We start from the raw sequence: 27,738 nt of genomic DNA on the forward strand, positions 1-27,738 counted from the left end.
ATGGAGGTTGCAGCCAACTCCCGCGGGAGTCTCTAGTCCTGCTTGACTGAGAATCCCGCATCCCCGGGTCTGGGTCTGGGTCCCTGCAGGAGGACCCGTTCTCATCCTCAACCTTGTGGCCTCTGTCGAGTGGGGAAGTTCAGCTGCGGGTGTAGCCAAGCCAGGCACGTTTAGAGACCCTCGTCCCTGGTCCGTGGCCCAGCGAGGGCGGAGGGGGAGGGAAGGGGCTGCAGTCGCCTTTCCCAAATCTGCTCCCTAACTGCCCCCTCCCCCGTCGTCTGCTCGCTTTGTACAGGCAGTCAAAACAGAGCTAGCGGCCAATTGAGGGGGACGGGAAGCAAAGTCGACTAGCGCCTCGCCCCCTCCTCCAGGCCCCCCCGCCCTCCCTCCCCTTTCCCACTTCTCTCCTCGCCCTAACCTCGCCCCCATCCCCCGCTCATTTCCTCTCGTACCCAAGCTCGCCAATCCCTCTTTCCAAGTCCCTTTTCCAAACCCTGGCCTTCCTCTCCGGATCGCCCCCCTTCTCCCCAATCTGAGTCCTTTCCCCTCCCTTCACCCTACCCCTTTCCTTCCTCTTCCCCTCCCCCAGCCCCTGGCTCCCCTCGTTCCTCCCCACCCCATCGCCCCCTTACTCTGTCTCCGCCCACTCTGAGCCGGCCCCTCGGTCAGGGCTGCGCCCCACGTGTGGACGGCTGCGCTCCAGCCCCCACTGACAGCCGCCGCCCGCCGGCCCGCCCAGCGCCCCGCCGGGCCTCAAAACCCCCGCGCCGCGCCCTCGCCCGCCGCATCTTCCCCGGCGTCCAGCCTCCCGCCCTCCCTCTCACCGGCGTCTCGCCCCGGTCCCGCGCACCTCCGCCCTGCTCTTCGGCCGCCGCCGGCGCGTCGCTGCCCAGTGGAACTCCGGGCGAGCCGGGAGAAGACCCTCCTTTTCTTTGGGGGGCGACTTTTGTTTGCTTTCCGGCTTCTTTCTGGTGACTTTTGCAGCTTTCCAAGATCTGTACCCGGAGCGCACGGGAATCCGCCGAGTCGCTGCGTGCAGGCCCTTTTTTTCTTTTGAGGTCCGCTTTCTTTGTAACTTTACGCCGCGGCTGCTCGGGTTACTTTTGTAATTTCCCGCCCCCGCCTGCTGGCGGTCCTGGAGTCGCTCGGGGCAGCGGCCCGGGGGATGCAACGTGGACCGCGCGGGGCTGCCGGCCGCTCCGCCGCCGCGCCTCGCCGCCCGCTGCTCTAGAGCTCGCGCCTCGCCGGCAGTCAGCGGGCCAGCGCTCGGTCCTGGACTCCCACTAGAGCAGGGAGCCCGAGCTCAAGGGAGTCTCCGGAGCCGACGAAGGGCTTGTTAGACCTGACTTTTTTCGGGCCGCGTAGATTTTGTCTTCGAGCGCTCCGTCTCCGCGGACCACGGTCCGCGCGCTCTCAGCGCGCGCGATGGGGAGACGACGGCGGCTGTGTCTCCAGCCCTACTTCGTGTGGCTGGGCTGCGTGGCGCTCTGGGCGCAGGGCACAGCCGGCCAGCCCCAGCCCCCGCCGCCCAAGCCGCCCCGGCCCCAGTCGCCGCCGCAACAGGTCAGGCCCGCAGCGGCGGGCTCTGAAGGCGGGTTCGCAGTGCCCGAGTACCGGGAGGAGGGCGTCGCGGCGGCCAGCCGCGTCCGCAGGCGAGGACAGCAGGACGTGCTCCGAGGGTAGGTGGGCAGGCGGCACGGGGGGAAACCTCGGCTTGGCAGCTTTCCATCCCACCCCCTCCCAAAACTCAGTTCTGGCGGCTAGAGCCGAGGCCCCTTCCACCAGTAGACCCCGAAGACTCCCAGAAGCGCCTCCCCCTTTTCCTCAGCAGTTCGGCCGGCAAAAAAAAAAAACACAAAAAAAACCTCCCTCGGGGGGTTGAGCAGCGGGTGGGTCGGAGGCCCCCGGGTGCGGATCGCGGAGTGCCTGCAGAGCCCGCCGTGCGGGGACAAGTTCCTGGCGGAAGGCGCGCTTGAGGCCGCCCCGCGCCGGGGCTGGTCAAGCCTGCCTGCTCCCCACCGTCGGGGGCGCAACTCCCGAGCCTTTTGTTTGAGGACGTGTGCGGGACTTACAGCTCATTCTAATCATCAAGCCGAGCGCTCCACCTTCCGACTCGCCATCCTTGACATGTCGGGGCCAAAGTAACAGTTGATCAAGGAGGGATGGATTTGGGGACGAGGGCAAGGATTTTTGAAACGGAGTGTTCCCTTTGTTCTCTGCATCCGGAGGCTAGAATAGTAGCAAATTATATGTTTCCCTGTTTCTTTTCGCTCCTTAAAAAGGTAGCAACGGAGGGCGGATGAAAGGCAATGTTTAGACATTTCTGACCCTCCTCATTCCAGTGTCTAGCTCGTTCACTTCCACGTCTGAGCCCCAAGCCCCAAGAATTTGACGTGTAGTTTTGGTCTGTTGGTTGTCCCATAAATGTTACGAAAACTGCTAATGTATTACCGCACCCCTCTCTAAGTGTGCGTTACTTCACTTGTCTATCACAGGCCCAACGTATGCGGATCCAGGTTCCACTCCTACTGCTGCCCGGGATGGAAGACGCTCCCTGGAGGAAACCAATGCATTGTCCGTGAGTGCTAGGCTGGGATCGCAGTTTGGGGGCAGCACGCTCGGCCCCATCTCAGGGCCGACCTCTTGCATCCAGTCGTTTGGACACACATTTGCGTTTAGAATCCGGTGGCCACATAGCAGTAATAATTAGGACGCGCGGCCCCATTTGAATGGTGGGGAAGAAGCAGCCAGTTTGCTTCGGTTTAGACTTCACTTGTAGACTCTGTTGAAGGGCAATAATAATAAAGGTTTCAAAGATACTTGGAAGTTTTATCTTTCTATGTCTATTAATACAAACTGAAGGGGGAGTACAGCAATTCCCCAGATAACCCACACCACTTTTTCCTGAAGGAGAGCAGATAAGACCACAATGTGATTATGTAAATTATCTGCCTTTTGACTCTGCAGGAGGTTTAGGCCTTCTGAAGATCAAGCTTGCTTAGGCCTCCGTACAAAACCGCTTTATTATCTCTGGTTTCATCTCAACAGTCATCTAACATAGATATGAAAGGAGCACTCTCAGAGATTTAGAGTTGATCCAGGTTAACGAAAATTTTAAAAGAGAGAACTCTTCCAAATGGCTTGACTTTTTTTTTTTTTTAATTTTTGGAAGACATTTAGGAAATTTAGGATTTCCAGATCCCAGATCTCATAGTGTACAGTAGATTTCCAAAGTGTCAGTCTTAGAACTTCAAAAGTTTTGCATATCTGACCTTAAAAGTTTTGATTATTTTATTCAGTTTCCAAAGTGTATACCCAGCTCTCCAAGTTTTAATTGGAGAAGTCATTAGTTATCATTATCAGCCTCACAGTGGTGGACTATGGGATGTCTTACTTCACATGCCTGTGAATTTGTGAGTTGAAGTGTGACTGGCCTTTTCTTGTGTATTTATATAGCACAGCCACATTTGCCTTGTTGGGAGGACAGCCAGGTGTCATAGCACATTTATTTAGAGACAGTCTTGACTTTAGATTGACCTCAATATTCTCCAGGGAAAAGATAATTATGCCACATGAAGGGAGAAAAAGGGCAAGCCACACTAGCCAAGGGATAATAAGGATGTAGTGGCATCTCTGACTCTATATTTATTGGTTTTGTGGGTTTGAGATAGACACTTGATGTTATTTCTGTGCAGTTTTTAAAAAGGCATGGTATCTCAAGTGTTGTGAATACTAGCTTCTTATTATTTCTACCCTAAAAATCCCACAGTATCCAGTAATGAGGCAAAAACAGGAAGCAACAACTGTGTTCTTTAGGGTGATTCATAAATACTTTAAATAAACCTTTTGATTATAAGCCTTTACTTTTATTAAATAGAATGGAAGGGTATTGGATATTTTCCCCTCCAGCACATAAGTCATATACATGAGGCGTGTGTAGAGGGTGCATTTACTTTTTCAGACCAGTAGGGTGTTACTGTGCCTGCTTTAAACTTCCATGGTTCCTAGAATTCTGAAACAGCTAAGTCACTCACCACACACCTGCCATACTAGCCGGGAGTGACTTAGGCACTGCGGAAAGTCTGACTCACTAAATGTAATGAATGTGACTGCCATTATTGAGTTGGAGAGTAGCCGAGGAGAAGGGATTGGTTTATGGTACGTGTTGAAAATCTGTAAAGTCAGATTTTATTGGATCAGTGTGGAATGGGAATTCCAGAGAACAGAGCCTTCCAGAATATTCGCAGTAGGAAAAAAAAATGTATACGTATATATATGGCCCTCTGAGTGTCAGCTTTAAATATATTTTTGCTCTTTGAGTAACAGTGTGCTCTTTACATGTTTAGAAAATCAGCTTTGGAAATCTCAAAGTAACAGTGAATATTGTAGCCCTCATTTCTGATACTCCAAGCATTTGGGTGCTTATGAAATACACTGGAATGTACATGTATCATAAATCTATACAAAGCATAAACTTTGAAATGATCTTTACATCTCCAAGAAACATTTACAGTACTTGTGTCAAGAGATATCTACAAAAATATTTATTAGCACATTTAAAAGGTAATTCAAATACCCAAGACTATAAAATAGTGCACAAAAGAGAGGGAGACTGTAATGCGTTTATATTCTCTTGCATGGGTCTCATCTAAATTTTACCTTAATATTTTGCATTAAATTCACTAGTTCAATTAGTCTGACATTTAAAACTGTAGTATATGGAGGTAATAACTAAATTGAAACCATCATAAAGTCAAAATTAAGAATTTTCATTCCATGAAATTCTGCCATTTGCAGCAATGTGGATGGACCTAGAGAAAATTATGCTTAGTGAAATAAGTCAGACAGAGAAAGAAAAAAATGTATGATATCACTTATATGTGGAATCTAAAAAATAATATAAATGAATGTATGTGCAAAACAGAAACAGACTCATAGATACAGAAAACTAGTGGTTACAAAGGGGAGAAGTGGGGAAGGGACAAATTAGGGGTATGGGATTAACAGATACAAACTACTATGTGTAAAATAGATAAGCAACAAGGATATATTGTATAGCACAGGGAATTTTAACCATTATATTGTAATAACATAATGGAGTATAATCTGCAAAAACACTGAATCACTGTGTGCTATACACCTGAAACTAATATTGTACATCAACTAGACTTCAATAAAAGAAGAATTTTCATTCCATGACTTTCTTATGATAACAAATTATTTATTATAGTTATTGAATTTCCATCATTTAGCAAAAGAAAAGCTCTGAGGAAACTTACAAAAAGAGAATAAGTGAAATACAAATAGAAAAGGAGGACCAAAGATTAATTTCCTTATACATTTATACATCAACATTTTTTCTTTACAGAAAGATATTAAAATGATCAACTCCTAGAATTTTAATCTGGTTGGCCTTGACCAGGCTTCATGAGAAGATATTAAAATAAAAATATACTTCTCAAACTACTGGAAACTTAATGCATTTTGACTTGAGTCTGCGTCTTGTTGTTATTGTTCTTAATTGTGGCCTGCAAAAATCACTGAAGTACTTCCAAACTTCCAAATATTTGTTTCCAAAAGGATGAAATTGACTTTCTCACTCTCCATTTGTTTTTTTAAAATCTTGTTAGAACATGAAGCAATGGAAAAGTTTGCTTATTAATTTTTTTGTTGTGAAATTATACTATGAAGAGCATTTTGATCAGTGAATAACAGTGGGAAGGGGTTGGCCCAGAATCATAGCATTTGAGACCCGAAGAGACATCAGGACATTCCAGTATAATCCTTTTGTTTTATTTTACCAATGAGAAAACTAAACCCAGAGAAGCTGTGGGTTTTTTTCCGAGCTTGCAGTGGGTCAATGGCAGAGTGGGAACTCAACCTCAGACCTCTTGCATACCATTCATTTACTCTCCACTGTGCCATGCATCTTCTCCCAGCATCACTGAAATCCCAACACCCAGGTCCTCTCTCCTTTCCCCTCTGGTATTTCTGGGCCTCATCGTTTTTGTAATTGTGGGAGGGACAGATATTTAGATAAGATGTACTATAGTTTGAGATGAGTATGAAGAGAAAGAGCCTAAGCATTCTTGCTTCTCATGGGTTCATGGATATACAGGGTACACCTGTGGCCATGACAGGGCTCTGTCTGAGGATGAGTAGTCTCCAGCCCATCAGACCTTCTTTGGGTTTAGGACCTGGGAAGGGGCACTTCGTATATAACGTAAGCCTAGACTAACTGTCTGCCTACTGAGGGTAAGGGGGCTTTGAGATAAAACAATGTTTTAGTAAACATTTTTCATTGGAAATGTGTCAGAAAATCTAACACATTTTAAGAATTAATAGTCAACTCCATGGCAGAAGCCATGTTCTTGCCTAAAATTGTTTTTTATCTTCACACTATAATTTATGACATTTTCGTTTATAGGGAGTGGTAATAGAGATGCTGGCCATATTATGTGGGTGTCAAAAGGCAATCCGGAGAAGAAAAACATTTATTGAGTTAGTTCATTTCTATAGAACACACCCTTTACATTACATATTGAGGGGCTCAGATCTCTTTGAAAGTTGTGAGACCCCCTCCCTAGTGAAAGATACATACACACATTTACATACATATTTACAGCTAGTTTCAGGGCATTCCCAGACTCTCCTCTTCCTGTCTTCACGCATCCACTCATGGAGCATTAAAGCACTTGCCTGTGTGCACAGAGAGAATTCACTTGTGGGTATAGAGATAAATCTCTCAGCTCCTAAATGAACTGACTCTAAATATGGGAGAGACTTCCCATTTGAAGGCACTGGACTACCGATTTTGAGGATCTGTGGTATGTGCTGTGTCAGTGAGCCTAACATTCTTTGCTCTGATGACCCTCATACCTTGGAGGTCATAGCTGCAGGAGGCTTTGACTTTCCCTCCATCAAAATGTCGCAGCAGCTTTTCTGAGCAGCGGGAATAGGCTAGGTTGTGGAGGTAAAATGGGAGAAGAAAGGCTGGAGGAAGGAGAGAGAGAATTATTAAGGGGAACAAAGATTGATGATGGGGCAGGTCAGATACCAGCCGGGAAGGAATGTGCATGGAACCCCTGGGGCTTGGCCAAGTCGTTAGAGCGTGGAGCCTCCAGCTCAGCCAATTTCACATTCTCTGTCTCCTGTGAAGGTCCTTTACAGAGTTGGCTGTGTTTTCTGAAGGTATGCAGGACCTCTAGGTTTCCTCAACCCTCCCAGCTTCCTAGGACCAAGACTGTCTTCTCACCGTGAATTCTGATTATAAACTCTTTCCCTTGAATGGAAAAGATGACCTGTGTTGATAAGAGTTGAATGATTAGGATTATGGAACTTGAAGTAGCTTCATTTGTGTGAACATTATCATAAGGATACTTAAGAGACTTATTCACTTGTCTACAATGGGTAATTTTGTTGTATATCTGAAATTAGGCATTATATATCACATATTTAAAAACATATTTTTAACATCTTTATTAGAGTATAATAGCTTTACAATGTTGTGTTAGTTTCTGCTGTATAACAAAGTGAATCAGCTATACGTACACATATATCCCCATATCCCCTCCCTCTTGCATCTCCGTCCCATCCTCCCTATCCCACCTCTCTAGGTGGTCACAAAGCACCGAGCTGATCTCCCTGTGCTATGTGGCTGCTTCCCACTAGCTATCTATTTTACATTTGGTACCGTATGTATGTCCATGCCACTCTCTCACTTCGTCCCAGCTTACCCTTCCCCCTCCTCGTGTCCTCAAGTTCATTCTCTATGTCTGCATCTTTATTCCTGCCCTGCCTCTAGGTTCGTTAGAACATTTTTTTTTTTAGATTCCATATATATATATGTTAGCATATGGTATTTGTTTGTCTCTTTCTGACTACCTCATTCTGTATGACAGACTCTAGGTCCATCCACCTCATTATAAATAACTCAATTTCGTTTCTTTATATGGCTGAGTAATATTCCACTGTATATAATATATCACATATTTTATATCTTAATTTTTCAGGTTTATTGTTTTTAACTATAGTTTTCTTATTTTGTAAACTATGGTTTATTACCTAATTGTTCGTTCGTTTCCCTGTTGTGCTTTCTACAGCAATTTGTAGAAATAGTTGTGGAGATGGATTTTGTTCCCGTCCTAACATGTGTACTTGTTCCAGCGGCCAAATATCACCAACCTGTGGATCAAAATCAAGTACGTTTTTAATATGTGACCTTATTTACTGCATTATCTGTAAGATTTTGAGTAAATACTAAATGTCCTTTTCAATGAGGATATAGACCCATGATAATTTTCCTAACTGGGTCAGTACTAATCTTTGGAGTAAAAATCTTTGGTGGCTTAGTTGTTGCCACCAACAACTAAGGGGTAATGGGGGAGTGATTTTCATTAAGAAAAATGATTTCATACTGGTCCAGATGCTATGTGTCTATTCAGTAAAAGAGCCTGGATTTAGTGGAGAAGTAATTCTTTGCGAGTAATAGCTATAACTTAACTGGGTTTTTACCATGTTGCAGGTACTGTTTTAAGGGTTTAACTATATCATTTTATTTAATTCTCACATGAATATTATGAGATACTATTATTACCCCATTGACAGAGAAGGAGGATGAGGCACATAAGTTTAACTCGCCCAAAGTAACATGGATTTGAAGCCAGGGATTCTGATGCCTAAGCCTGTAGTCTCAAACCCTCAGCTCTGTTTATTGCCTTTGCTTAACTCCTGTGGCTCATATCCTGTTTTGTGGGTTAACTAAAGGGGAAGGATAAGAGGATTGAGATGACAACAACTATTTATTGTGTACTGACCAGATGTTTTACATATATTAGCTATTTTGCTGTTCACATACTGACTCCCAACAGCTCTGTAAGATCACAATAACAGTGGGCTAAGATTGTGTTTTTCATGACCTAAGTAGAAATTGATGGGTCTTTAGGTCCAAGATTAATCTTTTAGGCCAGTGTTTAAGGTAATATTTTATAGCAAGGTGGAAGCAGATATTATTTATTTAATTGCTCAATAATTAAATAAATCTTTGTCTGCCTCAAACTAGTGTGAAGTTGTTATATTTTTAACACTTCTCTCTACAAATTTTCCCTAAGAAAAGGTAATAGATAATTTATCTGACTGAGGAATATAAGATTCAAGATTCATATAACAAATGTCATTGTCTGATGATGAAGCTTCTGATTAATGCTCTAGTTTCGTTTTCTGTGAAAATAATCTGTCATTTTCCCGACCTTTGAAAACCTGTTATTTAGAATTCATCGAGACTTTCTTGACCACCCTGATTAGCAAACTTCTTCCACTACTTTCCTGAACCTCCCTTGTCTGACTGCCTGCACGATACCATTCCCCGTATCTTCATTATCCTGTTCTCTTAGTTTTCTCAACGACACCCTCAGCAAAAAACCCAAACCTGGAGAAATTTTTTACAGTTCAGTTTCTTAATTCCTCTGCCTGGGCAGCTGAACAATCACTGGCTGACCCTCAGTTTATGGTATGTAATTTAATAGAGGATCCCTGAATTCATTTGGCCTTGAGTAATACTGGCTGCCTTTCCATCAGGAACTCTTCTCTCCTTTCCAGTCCTCAAGATGCTCCAGCTCCACAAAGCATTTAGCACCATTAATCAGTATCTTCTTGAAATGCTCTCTTTTCCCTTCACTTGTAAAATATTAATGGCTCACAATACTCCTCTTCTTGATTATTATTTCTTGGTCTCCTTTCTGTATCTTCTTTATTAGCCTTACAGTCACAGCTAGGTATTCCCAAGAGTTCTGTCCTCCCTGGGTGAACTTGTTTACATATATGTCTTCAGTTACTACCAATGTGTTGCTAACTCATAATGATTATCTCTAGAGTAGATCCCTCCACTGAGCTTCATATTCACATGTTCCATTTCCTATTGGACATCTCCACTTGAATGGATAGTAGGCATCTGAAACTGTGGCATGAAACTCTCGATTCATTGTTGACCACAGTCTACTTCTTCCACAGTTTCCTTGGCCCCAGCAAATGGCAATGAGCTCAGTGCCCTGATGTCATAATGGACTTGGCATCCACTGTCACGGAGCTTACATCCCTGTAGGGAGACAGACAAAACACAAGTAAACAAACACCACAGAGTCATTATAGATAGTGGTAAGTTCTCGGAAGGAAACTTCGCAGTGAAGGAGAACAGCCTGGAGCCAAGGGGGAACCTAGTTACAGGAGCCAGACAAGACCACTCTGATGAGACATGATATTGGAGCTGAGTTCTGAAGGACGAGAATGAGCCAGGCATGAGAAGAGCCAGGGAGGGACCCTCACAGGGAGAGGCAGTAGCAAATCAAAAGACCTTTCCTCCACTTGAGAAACTGTGAAAGGTTCATGTGATTACAAAGAGGAAGATTGGGAAGAGAAGGTCTTAGAGAAGCAGGCACATCCAGGGAGATAATACATGGCCTCCTTGGTCATGGAAGGGTTGCATTATATCCCAAATGCAACAGGGTTGCATGAAAGGGTTTCAATAAGAAAATGAAGCAATGCCATTTATATTATTAAAAGATTACTGTAGCTGCTCTGCAGAGAAAGAATTTGAAGAGGGTAAGAGTAGAAGCTAGGGAACCTATCAGGTTCAGTCCAGGTGAGAGATGAGGGTAGCTGAACCACACAGTATCAATGGCGACAGAAAGGAGAAGATGGATTTGAGATGTATTTTCCAGTGGAACCTGCAGACCTTGTTAAAACACTTGATGTGAGAGAAAGAGAAGCAGTTGCTTAAGCACTGGGTGATGGCAGTGCCAGGCCTCAGCCACCACATTCTGAATGGATACATGAGTGCTTCCTGCATCCTAGAACTTACACTTCTAGTCACCTTATATTTCCTTCTTTTAACATTGAAAGTGTAATAGATTTTAAATATATACTAAATAACATATGTTGTAACAGATATGCTCGTGTGCATACTTACTACAAATAAATAAAGGTATGCTTGGGTCATAACATTTACTTCCATAGAATACATTTGTCATTAATTGGGTATTTAGTATAGTTTTATAACTCTCACAGATACTATAATTCTGGTGATTGATAATTTTATGTTTTTTGTTGTTCTTTGCAGTTCAGCAGTGCAGTGTTAGGTGCATGAATGGTGGGACCTGTGCAGATGACCATTGCCAGTGCCAGAAAGGATATATTGGAACTTATTGTGGACAACGTAAGCAACATTGGGGTCGACTCGATTTATTAGAAATAATTTGATTGAGTGGGCGTTTGATACTGAGTCGTAACTTAAGGTCTTGTAAAGGATCTTAAAATCCTTTAAAAATATGTTGATGTAGAAAAGACATACCTTATAGCTGAATACCTAATGTTTTCCAGTTCTTTAAAAATTTTTGTTTTAGAGTATTGATGTTGTTGAATATTACTAGTGCTTTATCAAATTTGACATATATCACAGGTAAATATTTACTTGATTTTCTTTTATCTAGTTCCATAAAGCATGGATACCTGTCTGAAAAAAATGGTAACGTTCGCTGTGATCTCTCTCTGTTTTTAGGATATCCCAAATTTAACCCTAGCAGAGCCAATCTTATAAATTGTCCTTTGCTCAAATATATTTTATTATTTAACACCACAGTACAGGGCTGTGAGGTGATTTTTTAAAAATCATGTCATTGTGAAAGAGGGAGCTTTAATCCAGCAAAGCTCTTCACTCACTGGAGAATATCCTATTATAATCAAAAACAACCTTTTAGCAAGAATGTAAGGATGATAGCTCTTGTATTTTGACTTATCACTGGGCAATACTTTAGGTTAGTGCTTCCCAAATTGTGGGACTCTTACAGGAATCCCCATATTTTTAAGTATGGATGAGTAGAAGGACATGATATTAACGAAAGTTGAATCATAAATAGTAAGAAAGTCCCTTTTCACTCCGTTTGCATTTCATCAGGTGCAGCGTCTAGGTTTGCTGCTAATCATCAAGGCCTCCCTAAGAATTGTTCATTAACCATTTTAACATAGCAAGACCACGTCTTAGATGTGCAAGAATATCTAGCTTGTTTTAAACTAACCTTATTCTGGTTTTGTTGCAGTTTAAAAAACTTCTGAAATTATTGTAAAATATATATAATATAAAATTTACCATTTTAACTACTAAGTGTATATTCAGTGGCATTAAGTACATTCACATTGTCGTGCAACTGTTGCCAGCATCCATCCACAGAACATTTTTTGTGTTGCAAGACTGAAACTCTGTACCCATTAAATGCTATCTCCCCATTTCCCCTCACCCCACCTCCTGGCAAGCACCATTCTACTTTCTGTCTCCGTGAATTTGACAGCTCTAGGTACCACATATAAGTGGAATCATATAGTATTTGTCCTTTTGTGGCTGGCTTCTTTCACTTAGCATAATGTGTTTGTGGTTCATTTATGTTGTAGCTTGTGTCAGAATTTTCTTCCTTTTTAAGGCTGAATAATATTCCATTTTGTGTATATGTCATATTTTGCTTTTATCTATTTGTCCATTGATGGACACTTGAGATACTTCCACCTTTGGTTACAAATAACACTGTGGTGAACCTGGGTGGATAAACATCCATTCAAGTCCCTGCTTCAGGTCTTTTGGATATATACCCACAACTGGAATCCAGGGATCATATGGTAATTCTGTTTTACATTTTTTGAAGACCTACCCTTCATACTGTTTTCAATAGTGACTACACCGTTTTATATTTTACTACAGGTGGGAACCAGCAGTGCACAAGGGTTCCAATTTCTCCACATCCTCACTAACAACTGTTATTTCTGTTTTCTTGATGGTAGCAATCTTAATGGATACAAAGTATCTCCTTGTGGCTGTTGATGTTATTTTTGAGGTTGCCTTCAGGTTTGGGTAATTTTAGCTTTCTGTTTATAAGTGCTATAAAGTTTTCTTTTAAAATAATTTAAAATAAACAGGTGAATTGATTTAAAGAAAAATATTCTCTTAAGGTCAGGAGTCGACAAACATTTTCTGTAAAGGCCAGATAGTAAATATTTTACACTTTGTGATCCGTGTCACAATTCAACTCTGCCATTGTAGTGCAAAAGCAACCATATGCAAATAAAAAAGCTTGGCTGTGTTTCAGCAAAACTTTCTGGACACTGAAATTTGAATTTCATATAATTTCCACGTGTCACAAAAATATTATTCTTCTTTTGATTTTTCAACCACATAAAATTGTAAAAACGCTTCTTAACTCATGGACAGCACAAAAACTGGCAGTGAGCCAGATCTGTCCTGTGGCCCATAGTTTGCAGACCCCTTGTGTAGGTGGTTCTCAGGTATGGAAAAAGCTGTTAAGCTAGCCTGAGATTGAGCCTGGGAAATGGAATCTTAAGGAATTTGAGAGAACACCGTGCACCGAGGCCAGTTTTTTGCAAGAATAGAAGATGCCAATGTAATAACTTTTTTTAGGCTAGGGTTGACCAGGTGAGAGCAGGAAACAGCTGGACAACAGTGGATCAGATTGTAACAAAATTTCTTTTTTCATAAATGATTTTTTTTCTGTATTTTTCATACATTCAAGCATTTCCCAAATTTTATACAATGGACTCCAGATTATAACTATTTAAAAAAGTCTATTATGAACACCATATTTATTTATTTATTTATTTTTATTGGAGTACAGTTGCTTTATAATGTTGTGTTAGCCTCCACTGCACACCAAAATGAATCGGCCATACACATACAGATATCCCCTCCCTTTTGGACTTCCCTCCCATTTAGGTTACCACAGTGCATTAGGTAGAGTTCCCTGTGCTATACAGCATGTTCCCATAATTTGTCTATTTTATTTATAACAAAGCAGATTTATACCTTTTTTTACACCTACAAAAACATTAGGAGATCTGATTGTATCCCTATTTTATAGAATTCAATAGCCAGAGAAGAGACACTGTTATGCTTCTTGAAACTCAGCTTTTTACTCCTCGGGGAGAAAAATCGTAATTCCTTTAGAATTGCAGGGGAAGAGCCTTGCCTCAACTGGTCTTTCAGAGTATTTCGTCAAACCTATCCTAAAACTAGCCACTTTTGCCTGAATTCAGCTGCTGTACCTGTCTGGGGTATATGTGTTTATGTATGTATTTTCCTGAAAGTTCTACAGAAAGCACTCTTGTAGGTATGTCTCTTCCCTGCTTTTCACACAGAAATGGGAAATGAGGTGACAGAAAGTAGTTTCCCATCCTGTAGGAGGTGCTTTTATGTTCTTCTGCCCCTGTGGCAAGCCATATTGATGCCACCACACTTTTCAGTCAGGGGAAAGCGAAAAAGCACTGGGCCAGAAGCCCATCATACATCTGAAAATTTGTCCTCTAGATATCTCATGGGACGGAACTATCCTTGCCTAACATTTACTCACGGGTAATAGAACATTTGGTTCAAGAAAGTTATATAACTTAAAAAATTCATTAGTCCCAGCACATAAGAAGGTGATGGTATGATAACTAGTACGTCAGCTCAAGAAATGGTTTAAGGAAGATGCTTTCTAAGTTGTCTTATATAGAGAGAGTATTACTGGGAGTAAAGAGGCGGGTGTAACAGTATCAACTTGTAAACCCAGAAAAATCCTGGAAATGTTTTTTAAAATGAGGATTATAAAAACATTAAAATTGCTTAGCTGCTTTCCCAGAAATGTAGAAAATGTTCTTTAGAAAGCACTCTTTCATTTCCTTCAGCAATGTTTATTGAATAACTACTGTATGCCCCACATTGTGCAAGGTGCTGGGAGTACATCAGTGACCAGCAAGATGATGCCCAACTTCTTAGAGCTTATCTTGTGGTAGGGAAGACAGGTAACAAGTAGGTGAAATGTGAAATGCCTAATACAAATTTAGGGAATGAGAAGTTCTAGAACAATAAATGAGAGTAAGAGGGAGAGAGTCTGGGTCAGAATAAGCAGTTATTTGCTATTTTTTAACTGGGGAATCTCTGAGAAGGTGACTTTGAACACAGACCTGAGCCTGTGCTTTTAAGTCTATGGGAAAAGTGTTCTAGACAGTGGGAAAAGCAAATACAAAGGACCTGTGGTAGGAACAGATTACATACATTTTGGAAACAAGAGGAAGACTTATGTGGCTGAAGTGAGGGAAAGAAATAATGGCAGGGGATGAGTTCAGAGACAAAGGTGTAGGGCCTCATAAACCAAGGAAAGAAATTTGGACTATCCCCTAAATATTATGGGAACCCATTGGTGCAGTTTGAGCAGTGGAGTGATACAATCCGATTAACATTAAAAAAAAAAAATCACTCTGGCTGCTGTGTTGAAACTGGATTGTAGAAATGGCAAGAGAGAAAATGAAAGGGCCAGTTAGGAGGCTAGTGCAGTGGTGCTGGTAAATGATGCTCTAGTAACTGAGGATGTGTTTGGATTAAGCTTGCATTGGAGGTAGAATCTATGGAAGGAAGTGTGTACTGATGGAATGGGTGTGGTGAATGAGACTAAAAGAAAAAGCAAAGATCCATAATGACAGCTAGAAGGTTTGGGTTGAGCTCTGGGCTGAATGGTGATGCCATTTCCTGATATTCCAAAGACTGAGTGGGGAGTGGGTTGGACTGGGGTCAGGTGGGGCTAAGAGCAGGGGATATCAAGAGTTCTCTTTTGGATTTGATAGTTAAAGAAGTTTGTTAGACTTCCAAGTGAAAAAAATCTATGCACTCAGCTCTTAGGAGAGAGGTCAGAGATAGAGATATGACTTCGGGAGCATATAGATTGAATTTTTATATGGTTAATCTTTTAATTGTAGGCCTAGACAAAGATCACTAGGAAGTTGGTGCAGGTAGAGAAGAGAAGAGGGCTGAAGCCAGAGCCTTGATTGCTGCCCAACATTTTGAGGTGGAGAAGAGAAAGGAGAAGCCAGCAAAGAGTGAGGAAGAGTAGACAGTGAGACAGGAGGAAAACTGGGAGAGCATGGTAACCTGGAAGACAAAGGAAAAAGGTAGCGCCTGTAGTAGAGAAATAGGCTTTTGTTTCTTTCCTCTTTGTAACATTTTAACCTGGTTTAGCATCTGTTTTTATCCCATACGTTTGTGTAGAAGTAACTACCATAATTTCAGATTTGACTTATGTCCAAGTGTTTGTACCTATATTGAGTGGTAAAGGAGTCTGTCTAGTAATAACAGACACTTGTCATATTACCTAGCACAGAGTAGGTGCTCAGTAAATATCTACTGAATAAAAATATTCAGGCTTTGGCAGTCATGATCAGGGTTCTATATCACAGGCTGACCAGCTTGAAACAGGCTTTGCTTCTCCCTTCTCCCCAGATCATGGCAGGCAGTTAAGAAACCAGCTCATATTTCTTTCCATAGTCATCTTCTTCCTTGCCTTTTGCTTTGTCCCACACTAGGTGTAAGCAATTATTTTTTTCTTCCTGAGTGGTCAGCATCCTTTCCATGGTGGAAATTTAGGCTTATACAAGTTTCTTTCCAACTGCAGTTGAAAGGTAAATTTGTTGCCATTATGTCTTGTTACTTTATAAAATAACTTTTATCCTAATTTATTCAAAAGAAGGGAATTACCTCTTTTTTTTCCTTTTGGTCCACTTTTATGTCTGTATTGCCTGCTTCTCTTCTTTGGCTATTGCTCTTCAGGGTAAACTTTGGTTGCTGTAGAACAAGTCTTGTTTTTCATACAGATCCTTTGCAGTACAAAAAAGAAGGGGACTTAAGATTGTAGAACACTTTAATGTGTAGCCACTGTGAACTTTGCTTTTTACACCATTTTATTTAATCCTCAAACTCCTCTGGGGTAGGGACTATTTACTTTATAGGCAGGGAAGCTGAGAATCGGAAGGATGACGTGATTGGGATGTGCTGAGCACAGCAGAACTCCTCATCTGTTCCCTGCTTTGTACCGCCTCCCAAAAAGGTGGGAAGAATCCTGCGAGATCTTGACATATTTTGGGAGCTTTTGAGAATCTGCAGTACATCAAATACTACAGTAAATGAGGGGGATACAAAGGCAAACTCCCTATGGTCCCTCTCCTGGAAGAGCTCTCTCTCAGGTGAGAGTAGGAATAGAAGCAAATGGCTGTATTGGCCAGTCTCATCCTTCTTGTTCAGAGGAACCCTTGGTACTTCCTTAAATTATTGAAGTCACCTACGATCTTTTGTTTAAATGGGTTATACCTGCTGATATTTACTGTATTAAAAATTAAAATTGAGAAATTTAAAAAATTATTTCATTTGAAGTAACAAGAAGCCATGTTGCACGTTAATATAATTTTTTATGAATAATAACTACGTTTTCCACACCAAAAAGAAATTTAGTGAGAAGAGAGGCATTGTTAGTCTAACCTGTGTAGGTTAGCCTGGATTTTATGTGTACTGGGCGAGCTCTCTCCAGGAGGTGCTCCAGGCTTATCCAGCCCTCTTCTCCTCACTGGCATTTGGAAGCTCTGTCTTGGAAAACCCTGAAAGAAGCCCTCCCTCCGCCTCCCCAGGGATAGATCCTGAGTGTCAGTCATGGACGCGTTTTCCCGTTCACATCATAAGGGTTAGCATATGCATAATGAGAGAACATGTCTGGGACAGTGACTTTCATTTACATTTCTTACACCTTGATAATATTTAAAGAAAATTCCTTTCATATTAATTAATTACATTAGGTGAGTGTTACCCATTTGCAGTATACCTTTAGCAATCAAAATACTCAAATCCTTACGGTTGTTTCTGTGAAATTATACCCTACCGAGAGTTCTCTTGACAGATTTTTGTTCCTTCCACATTCCTGTCCACCTCCATCTTTCTCATGCTTCTCACGACCTTTATTTCGCGTCTTTTATCCTGTGTATTTATCCATCTAACTTACTGCCCAACTGTTTTTCCAAGGCAGTGATGAATTGGACTTTCTAGTAAAACTCAGCTTGGGACAAGTGAAGAAGTGGAAAGGTGTGGTTCTTAGGGGGACGTTCCTGTGTAGACATACAAAGAATTCTGCTTTGGAGTGAAGCCTGATGCAGACAAAGAATTTTAAGACCATTGGCACACTGATGCTTTAAGATGAAGGTGTCTTGTTTCAAAGTTTGCTTTGGTATTGCTACTATGAGCAGAAGAGAAACCATTCTGTGTGCTCTGGATGATGGTAGGTAATCCAGCTGCATGTTCCTGGTAAGGAAATAGCAACCCTCTTGCATCTTTAGATATTGCTTTATTTATTGAGCTTCCCATTCCCGATATGGCCGTCACTTGAAGCGCACGTAAATGTGCTCTGCCTCGTCACTGCTCTTTCGTGTCTTAAGTCCTGTTTTGGAGGCACAGGTCATAGAATGTAATCCTCTTCTACTTCTGTGAGGACAGAGTGTTAATCTGTTCAACAGGTGGGTAGGTTATGACACAGCTTGTAGTATTGGTATTTTCTCTTGCAGGAGATGAGATTCTTGAATTCAGCTGTCCTCATTATGTTTCACAGGAATAGTTATTTTTCAAGTAATCTGAAGGGTGATTTTTTAAGGACACTTCCTTGGCTTGGGTCCTGGCTGCTGAGTTGCTCCCCTTGGGAGGTGCAGTGGGGAGAGAGGGTGGGGAGAGAGTTCAGATTCCTTTCTGACTCACTGGCTCCCTCTGGGCCACCTGACTTCCGAATTCTGGTCTCCCTGTCGCAAGTCCAGAGCAGGGAAAGTGTGTGCTGCAGGTGTTTGTCATCATTACTTACACATTTTGAACTGTGGGTTAATTTCATAAGAAAGAACCTTTTGTGTTGACACAGTGAGGTTTTCCCCTTTCTTTCTTTCTATAAGTTGACACGTTAGTTACTTCTCTTGGTATTTTATTGCTGAATTGATAGTATTTTCCCCCATTTTTCATGTTAGCTTTGCCTTTTACTTATTTATTCTGCCTTCAGTTTTGGCTTCCTTTTCTTTGTTTTTTTCTTTTTTACTGCCATATCCTCTTTATTTTTTCATGTTGCATTTTCCTCTGCTTCTTTTTCTCCCTCTCTCTGCTCTCTAAAGTCTACAATCCTTTTCCTTCATATTTTAGTCAACTTTTACCTATGAAAATAGATTATAGTGTTAATAGAACTGAAATAGAGGATCGAATCATTATATTCTGACTGTATGGGCATTAGAGCCAGCCAATCCTTGTGATTCTGATTTTAAAAAAAACTTTTACCAAATGCTTGCTTAACAATGTGATTTACATGAATTGTGTAGGTTTTGGTCTCAATATACACTGAAATATATTTACTTAAATGCGTGACGTGACTTGTTTTAGAAGTAAGATCCATTATTGCTACATTTCTACACTACTACATTGTACTTGGACATTTACTGTACAGTGAGCTTCTTGTTGTGTTTGTGTGCAGCCGTCTGTGAAAATGGATGTCAGAATGGTGGACGTTGTATTGGACCCAACCGCTGTGCTTGTGTTTATGGATTCACTGGTCCACAGTGTGAAAGAGGTAAGAAGAGAAAAGAGAACCTCCCTTTGGAGAAGTTTATCTTGTTGTAAATGTGTAATTTTCTATCACTTGATGAAAAAATCTAACGAAATAATATTTTCATTCTTCTTTGATTATGTCTATAACTTGCATGGTCAGATTTTGAGATATAGCTAATAGCGGCTGAAGTGTCTCAGTTTTTTCCACCAGAGTGAACTCAGTTCAGGAGGCCAACTCTGGGACTCCGGCTCTAGAGTAATTCTGAGTGAGTGACTGATGGCAGAACCTAATAATTTGGAGTTAATTCAAATTAAGAGTCACTGTTGGCAGTGCGGCCTCTGTTAAAAAAAAATGTAGCATGTTCTTGGCTGCAAAACCAACAAAATTCTGAAATAAATTGCCCTAACTAACAAGGAAATATATTACATTGCATACAAAAATTCCAGAGTCACTGGGCTTCAGGTAGGACATGATCAAGGCTTTCATTCTGTTGTTCTACTTCTCTTGGCCTTGCCTTCCTTTGTCAGTTTTGCCCTGCCCTCCAGTTCTTTATGGTTGTAAAATGACTGCCAGCAGTAACTAAGGGAACATGCTTTCTTGTTCACATCTAGAGAGAGAAAACCTCTCCTTTAACCATGGGCCAATACTAGCCTTCAGAGATACTCCATACACTGATTGGATTAAGCTTGAGTCTTTGAACCAGTCCCTGGTAAGAGGAATGGTATTAATATGTTCCATGTAGACTTACCAGGACCTGCCTTTGGAGCAGGAGATGATGAAAGCCTCTCAAAGTCATCTATCTGAAAAGGAGAGTTTGGTATCAACCCAGTAGAAGTTGTGTTGGGCAGGAGGAAGGGGGTAGGGGAATGGGTACTGGGTAGGCATCCAGCATTGTCCACCTTATCCATGTAAATGGTCGGTCAAGCCAATATGAAAACAATTTACCATAATTTAAATAGCAGTTAAACTCGTGACCTGTAGACTACTGAAAATCCCCAGTGTTGATGCAACAAGTGAACTATTAATAATGTTCTGATAGCAAAAGGGCATATCAAAGAAGGTAAATTTTATAAAACGGGATAACTGTTTAGCACTGAACCATAAAAGTAAAATAAGCTTAAACTAAAATCAATATTACATAATCATTCATAATTACATACATACTCAATTGATTTTCCCAGGGCTTTCATAGCATCTAAAGTTGTATAGTGCTTTCTTTGTTGTGAAACTTTGAGTATATGAAGCTATGTCATTGAAATGTTACAGATAAGTAGCGGTGATGGTTTATATATGTGTAGAGGCTTTGAATTGCAAAGAAACCTTGTGTTTTTAAAATTATATCCATTACACTGACAAAAACTTAATCCTGGTATTCAGGTTGAAGTTTGAGAAGAAGCTGAGAAATTAGAATTATATGGTGAAGTTTGAAAAGTAAGATGTATGCAGCCTTTTAACATACACTTGTATGTATATGTACATTAAGATATTTACATTATTCCTAAGGTAATAGAGATTTCTTGGGACCGAAGTACATTCCACAAATGACAGAGTTTATAGTTACACTTAGGACAAATTTAAATGTCTTCACCAGATGCTTTTATTTTGGGAAGAAAAATTAATTGTGAAATGTTAGCATAAAATGATAAGTTGTTGAGAATGGAATAAAACAAATTTCCGAGATGATAAGTTTATTTAAACACCATAGAATGGAAAGTAGTTAAATTTATAATTTCTAACATAGTTATAATTGGTGGAGATGATGTTCATTTTTCTGGAGGTCATGTAAACTTTGTAGCACTTTTATCTTGAGCAGATTTCAAATTCAATTCCTAATTGGCAAAGGAATTGTGTAGTTTCGAGAAAGAGGCTTCCAGGCATTTCATCGTTATTCTGCAACAGTTATTCATTCATTGGGTGTGTTAGTCCTTACTAAATTTATGGAAATTCAATAAAGACTTAACATATATTTTACACGTACAGTAGCATGTTTTCAGAAGAATTACAAAATTTATTAGTTAATGCATTGGCCTGAAGGATTTTTTTTTTAAAACATGGGTTTGTTTCTTAAAAATCTTTTTAAGTACTAACCTTCAGATGAAAGTTCTAAAACTTTGTTTCTTCCAAAGAAGAAATTAGCAATTTCCACTCTTAGATTGCAACTCTGAACTTTAAAGCTTTTGAAAGATATTTTCAATTGAATTTTTAATGTGTAATAGCTAACCACTGAAAGTGGAGTTCACAATTTTTCTCAAGAAACATTGCTTAGCTACAAAAGGAATAATTTATTTATGTTGACATTAGTGAATAGGCCCACGTGCCCAGTTTACATTTATGGTTCATATTGTCTTTTTCAATGATTGAATTTTCAAAATATATGTTCTTTGTTCTCCTAGAAAAAACTCTTTTGTAAAATTAGGGATACTTTTCATTGTTAATGTAGAACACATATAATTTCTGTTTAAATTGGTCTCTTGGGATCAGTAGTGTGATAAACATGGCAGCTTTTTCTGCTATCTGGGCTTCTGGCAGACTGGTTTCCGGACTGGAGACAGAGACTGAATGGTAACCAATGGCTGGCATGATTGTGGTATTTAACTTGAGTCTTGGTGCTGGGTAAGCTGAGCCTTTTTGGAGTTCTTTCCTCATTCTTGCTGATATGTACAATGACCTTTTATACTTAGCATTGAAGAAAGAGTTCTTGTGGTCCCATGCTGATTGTAAAATGCAGACAGCTTAGCTATGTCCAAGGCACATGACAATATTCATTTTTTTTGCTTCTCTCTCCATAAAGATGACATTTGAAATAAGATAAATATTGCACTTAATATAAACCTGAAAATACATAGACATGCATTCATCATTATATATCAAGACTTGGTGTTTTTTCTCTAACACTTAAAATATACCTTATTATTTATCAGTAGAAACTTGGAGGGGGCAGGCAGGCAAGAAATGAAATTACCTGAGGGATTTCTGGACTAAGTACAGTGATTACTTATTATAAACTCCAGTGTCCTGGAGACTTCCCTGGTGGTCCAGTGGTTAAGAATCCGCTTTCCAATGCAGGGGATGCAGGTTCGATCCCTGGTTCAGGGAACTAAGATCCCACATGCCGCGGAGCAAGTAAGCGCATACGCTGTAGAGCCCTTGCACCACAACGAAAGAAACCACGTGTCGCAACTAAGACCCGATGCTGCCAAATAAATAAATAAATATTTTAAAAAACAAAACAAAACATGGCCTGCCCCAGGTCCCTGTTTCAACTTCTATACCTTAAATGGTTGTTGAAATCATATTTTGTAATGGAATTTTCCTTGATGCTTATATAGAGACCATCTGTTAGAAATATATCCTAGGGCTTCCCTGGTGGCACAGTGGTTGAGAGTCTGCCTGCCGATGCAGGGGACATGGGTTCGTGCCCCGGTCCAAGAAGATCCCACATGCCGCGGAGTGGCTAGGCCCGTGAGCCATGGCCGCTGAGCCTGTGCGTCCGGAGCCTGTGCTCCGCAATGGGAAAGGCCACAACAGTGAGAGGCCTGCGTACAGCAAAAAAAAAAAAAAAAAAAAAAAAGAAATATATCCTAGACCCTTTTAAATTATGCATAAATTACTACTACAAATTGTTAAACAACTGTTTTTTTAACAGTTTGTAGTAGTAAACATGTAAACATGACTTACTTTTAAAAAGTGTGTAAATTTGGTAAAATTTCAAATACCCTTATGCTTAGTGATATTTCCTTTAAAATGTATATCTTTCAGTAAATGGTACCTTAAAAAGGAGAATAGGAAATTTACTTTTTAACCTACTGATGTTTTAAAGAAAAGTTCCTTTTGTTAATCTGAATCTGCCTCAGAAAAAAAAGTGAGATCAAGTTGCAAATGTTAAAGTTTATAAAATCTAAAGTATCACGCCTTTATGTGAAATGTAAAATGGGCGGATTTCCTTTCAGGATAACTTTCATAAAATCATCCAGTTAACGCATGAACTCAGTGTTGTAACTCAGCTTCTGCTCGAATACTTCCAGTCACAGGGTGTGCGTAGCTCCCTCCATCGTGAGACGGAATTCCGTTGTCAGAGTCCTGGCTGTTTAAACTCTGCGTTATTATGCTCCTGCCTAAGCGGGCATTTAACAGATGTATAGTGCCTCTCTTACTGTCTAATTCAGGGGGAACGTGATGATGGTGACTTCTCTAAAGGCATCCGTTATAACTTACTGCTCAGGATTGTGTGATGGCACCTTAAAGTCTTGAATTATTCTGTACATTTTTGTTCATCCACTCACATTTTAGTTGGTAAAGTAACTGTGACTGTTATTAAACCTACTCAGACCTTATCCAGATTCTCCAAGAACGAGAGTGGAGATTGGCAAATTAGGGTTTTCCAGAATTCTGGGGATTATGTAGACCAGACAAAACTTTGTGCAGAAATAAGTTATACATTTATTAATCAACATTAATTCCATGCTCTTGGAATTTATTATAAAGTATGCAGGGTGGGTTTGTTCAGCCTATGGACATTCAAGTAGCATAGTAAATTAATAATGTGACCAGGAATACAGGGGAGTGTGGTGAGAGAACAGACTGGAATTCTGCAGAATTCTGTATGCAGTGGATTTGATACTTGCAAGAAACGAATAGGCAGTACTTTTAGAAAAAATTCCTCCCATTGTAATCTTCTTATCTAAAGGTAACGTGTGTTTGTTATAAGGTAATTTAGAAAATAAGACAAGGAAAAACAAGAAATGCAATTATTTATGATTTTTCTCCAGTCAGAATTAATTACTTTTAAGATTTGGGTTATACTTTGAGTCCTTTGTTCTACCACACATATGTTGCTTACAAAGAATGAGCTGTTTCCATTCTTACTGGAATCAACTGTAAGAATATTTCATGTTCTGTAACATGAAATGTACTTATATGCTGCTTCTTCTTTTAGGTTATGACCAACATTGTATTAGATTATGGATTATAATAGTTACACTGCATGTTGTAATAATGAGGGCTAGGTATCTACATTCTAAACAACTGTATGATATTTGTAAAGTTATTTTCTCTGTCTCACAGATGAGGAAGTTTTGCCCACTTCAAACTTATGGTAGCATTGGGGGTATTAGAACGGGAGGAGGATCTCCAACAATCTGATTTCAGACCTTAACTTCAATTATGGTGATATAGCTGTCTGCTGTAATTACATTTTTTATTAATTAACATTTAACATTTAAGGTCATTTTCAGGTTCTCTTGTGGTTTTATTGGTTTGTTTCTTAGCAAAGCTCTGATAAAAATCTATGTAGATAAATCTATATCTTTGATTTTATTCTTAGAATATATCCTAGAAATGTAATTACTGAGTCATTGAATATGTGAAAATTTAAAGCTTTTCATACGTTCTGTTCATTTTCCTCCAAAAAGGCTTTTTATGATTTATTTCTTTGGTATTATGTTTAAAAAGTCTTCCCCATTTCCAAATATAAATATCTATAGTTTTTTCCTAGGAATTTCCTAAAATTCCTATTGGAATTTTATTCTTTTACCTTTTTAACCACAAGTTAGAACATACAGGATGGTAACTAAAATAAATTTATTTATAAATATTTATTTATTTATTTATCACATATCTATTGGGTACTTATTTAGTATTAGGCCAAGTATGTGGAGTTCAATTTACAAACAATATATACTCCCTGTTAATGAGAAGCAAATTATCTGTTTAAAGACTAGAGCTAGTCATCTGCTTAAACACTAAAATAAAATACAACATAGTAAATACTATAATAGGAGTAGTAACAAATTTATGTGAGAGCTCAGAAATGGTTCCTGATTAAGGGAGAATTACAGAAGTTTTCCTGCAATTAATCTGAATGAAAAGAACTAACTCATTATAATGGGAAAAACAGTATTGGACTAATTCCTGTGTTGATATTACACGATATAGCATGATGGAATCTTGTACTAAATAACATTATTTAAACTCCACAATTAATTACCAGTTACCACAGTTACTGAGCTGATGTTGGTTTATAGAAATAAGAGGTCTCCCTTTTTCTTGCACTCAGAAGATTTAGTGAGAATGAAATTACAAGGAACAGAGAGAAAACATTACCAGCCGCAGATGTCAAACTCACACGCTCCTGCACACTCACACACACACACACAATTCTGCACTCCTGAAGTCGTTAAGAACGTTTTATAACCTTGCACTCTCTAAGCTAAACTTAGCCTTAAATGGGCATCAGAGAAATACCAGAAGATCTGTGGGAACTGAACTTTTTGGCAGTAGCTCAGATGACATCCTTATCTTGAATGCCATTAAGAACACAAGGGAAGGAAAATGAGAGAGAAAAAAAGCAGGCAGTGGAAAGTGGAAGGGAAAGAAAAGAAGAACGGAATGAAGAATGATAGCAAAGGAAGATGGAAAGCTAAAGCTCAGAGTGGAGATGCTGGGCTGTATAGAGGACGGCTCTAAGTTTTGGAGAAAATCAGTTCATTGATTAATCTGATCTGGGAGAGACCAAGCTTCCGTTTCTCACTCTTCGATTTAAGCCTGTGCTCTTTTGATCTATGCAGTAAGATTGAATGTGTTGGCAGCCTGTTAGACCCTGATGCTTTATTTCTAAAACTCCTTTGAGTTAAGCCAGTGAGTATTTTCATTTATTCCAGCTCTAAGTTTCCTTATTTATGTATATCTTTGTTTGCTTTTGGTTTGTCTACCTAGAGGCAGAGGAACCTGCAATACAAAATAAAAATATTCAAATATTTTATATTTGTGTAGCTCCATAAATACTTTCCTGTTTTCCTATTTCAGCATCAGGTCCAAAGACATTAGAGTTTTAGCTGGTATGGAAACTAGGTGAAGCTACCACACACACACGAATTAAGTATAATGAAAGGTTATTACATAGGATTTAGCCAAAAGCAATAAATAACAAAATGTGCATGGGTGGGGAGAGGGGTTTATGTTATATCATTGTATATTTCAAAAAAAAAATGCCCCAATACCAAAAATTCTTAAATAACACCTGTCTCCACGGGTTTCAGATAAAGGATTCTGGACCTGCAATTACCTTATAGAGTTGTTGGGAAGATTAAGAGCAATACTGTGTTAATAAGCGCCTAACACATAATAGGCAGAGCACCTGGCACATGGTAGGCATCTACTGAGTGATATTTGCTGTGTTTTAGGAACACAGGGTATAGCTAGAATCAAACCTTACTATTAAGAGCTGTGTGACCTTGGAAATGTGATTGCCGTCTCTGATGTGTGTTTCTGAATATATAATAGGTGTCTACTGTGTCAACCTTGAATTATTTTTGAGACTTAATGATACAATACTTGGCACCCAATAAATGATCATTATTGATGCTAATCTCTTTTAACTGAACTCCCCAGTTATCAAAAAATAACAGCGGAATATTCAAAAATGGAATTTCAGATACGGAATAAAGGGATTTTGTCAACCGTTTAAATCATACACATAAAGTTTAATGCTGCTTTTATTGAGAATGTAAGGACTCAGAATAAATAGCATGTTTTAAGAGTGGCTTGCATTCTTGGTATGAGAATTAAATGAAAGATAAAGTGCCTAGACAGTGTCTGGCACAGAGTAAGTGCTCAATAAATAATAAGCTATAATTATGAAAAATAAAGCCAAGATATGATATGCTCTCCTACACAAAATTGTGTTTATGGATGAGGAAGATTGTTCCAGCATCACTCGGAATGTCTTAGGTCAGAGTGCATCCGTTGTGAACAATGTAATTTTTGTGTGGATTTTTTGTGATAATACAGGTCAAATGAAAAATACTATATATCATCATCACTGCCTTGCCTGTTATGCAGTTGAATTTTTAGACCCTGCTCATCTTTTTTTTGACATGTTTCTACTGTAAGTACCAGTGTTGCTATTAGTCGTTACTATTTAACTGGTCTCTTTAGTCTCCCCCTTCTCTATGCACAAAGTCTTGTTCCAAGCATTTCACAGTGTAACTAATATATAGTAGTTTATTTCACTCAAGGTACTTGTAATCAATGGGCTAGTATATTGCTAAATCTAATATGAGTAGGTCAGAGGGGTCTTCAGACTGTCCAGAGAACAGTTTCTCTGTGAAGCTTTCCTTGACCACCACCTGCCTCCCTGCCTTACCTTACCTTTGGTGCAAAAATTAGGCATGCTCTGCTTTTTTACTATACCTGCCATATATCCCATTCCTTTAGACTAGCTCTCTTCATCATTGCATTGTGACTGCTTACTTTTTTGGGTGTGAGCCTTTTAAGAGCAGATATTTTTATCTTAAGTTGCCTTGTGTTCCCTCTGCTC

The 27,738-nt window shown here is 39.9% G+C and overlaps 1 protein-coding gene across 1 annotated transcript in view; it reads left to right on the forward strand.

Moving 5' to 3' along the window:
- The first annotated feature begins 1,293 nt into the window (after positions 1–1,293).
- FBN2 (fibrillin 2) overlaps positions 1,294–27,738 on the forward strand; it is a 231,966-nt gene continuing 205,521 nt past the window's right edge. The window contains exons 1-5 of the mRNA XM_004279867.3: positions 1,294–1,679; positions 2,496–2,578; positions 8,103–8,201; positions 11,114–11,209; positions 19,347–19,442. Of these exons, the coding sequence (XP_004279915.1) occupies positions 1,426–1,679; positions 2,496–2,578; positions 8,103–8,201; positions 11,114–11,209; positions 19,347–19,442 (628 nt within the window). The 5' untranslated portion in view covers positions 1,294–1,425. The remainder of the gene's footprint in view (positions 1,680–2,495; positions 2,579–8,102; positions 8,202–11,113; positions 11,210–19,346; positions 19,443–27,738) is intronic.

This window comes from Orcinus orca, chromosome 3, assembly GCF_937001465.1.
Source record: "Orcinus orca chromosome 3, mOrcOrc1.1, whole genome shotgun sequence".
In the NCBI taxonomy this organism is placed as follows: domain Eukaryota; kingdom Metazoa; phylum Chordata; class Mammalia; order Artiodactyla; family Delphinidae; genus Orcinus; species Orcinus orca.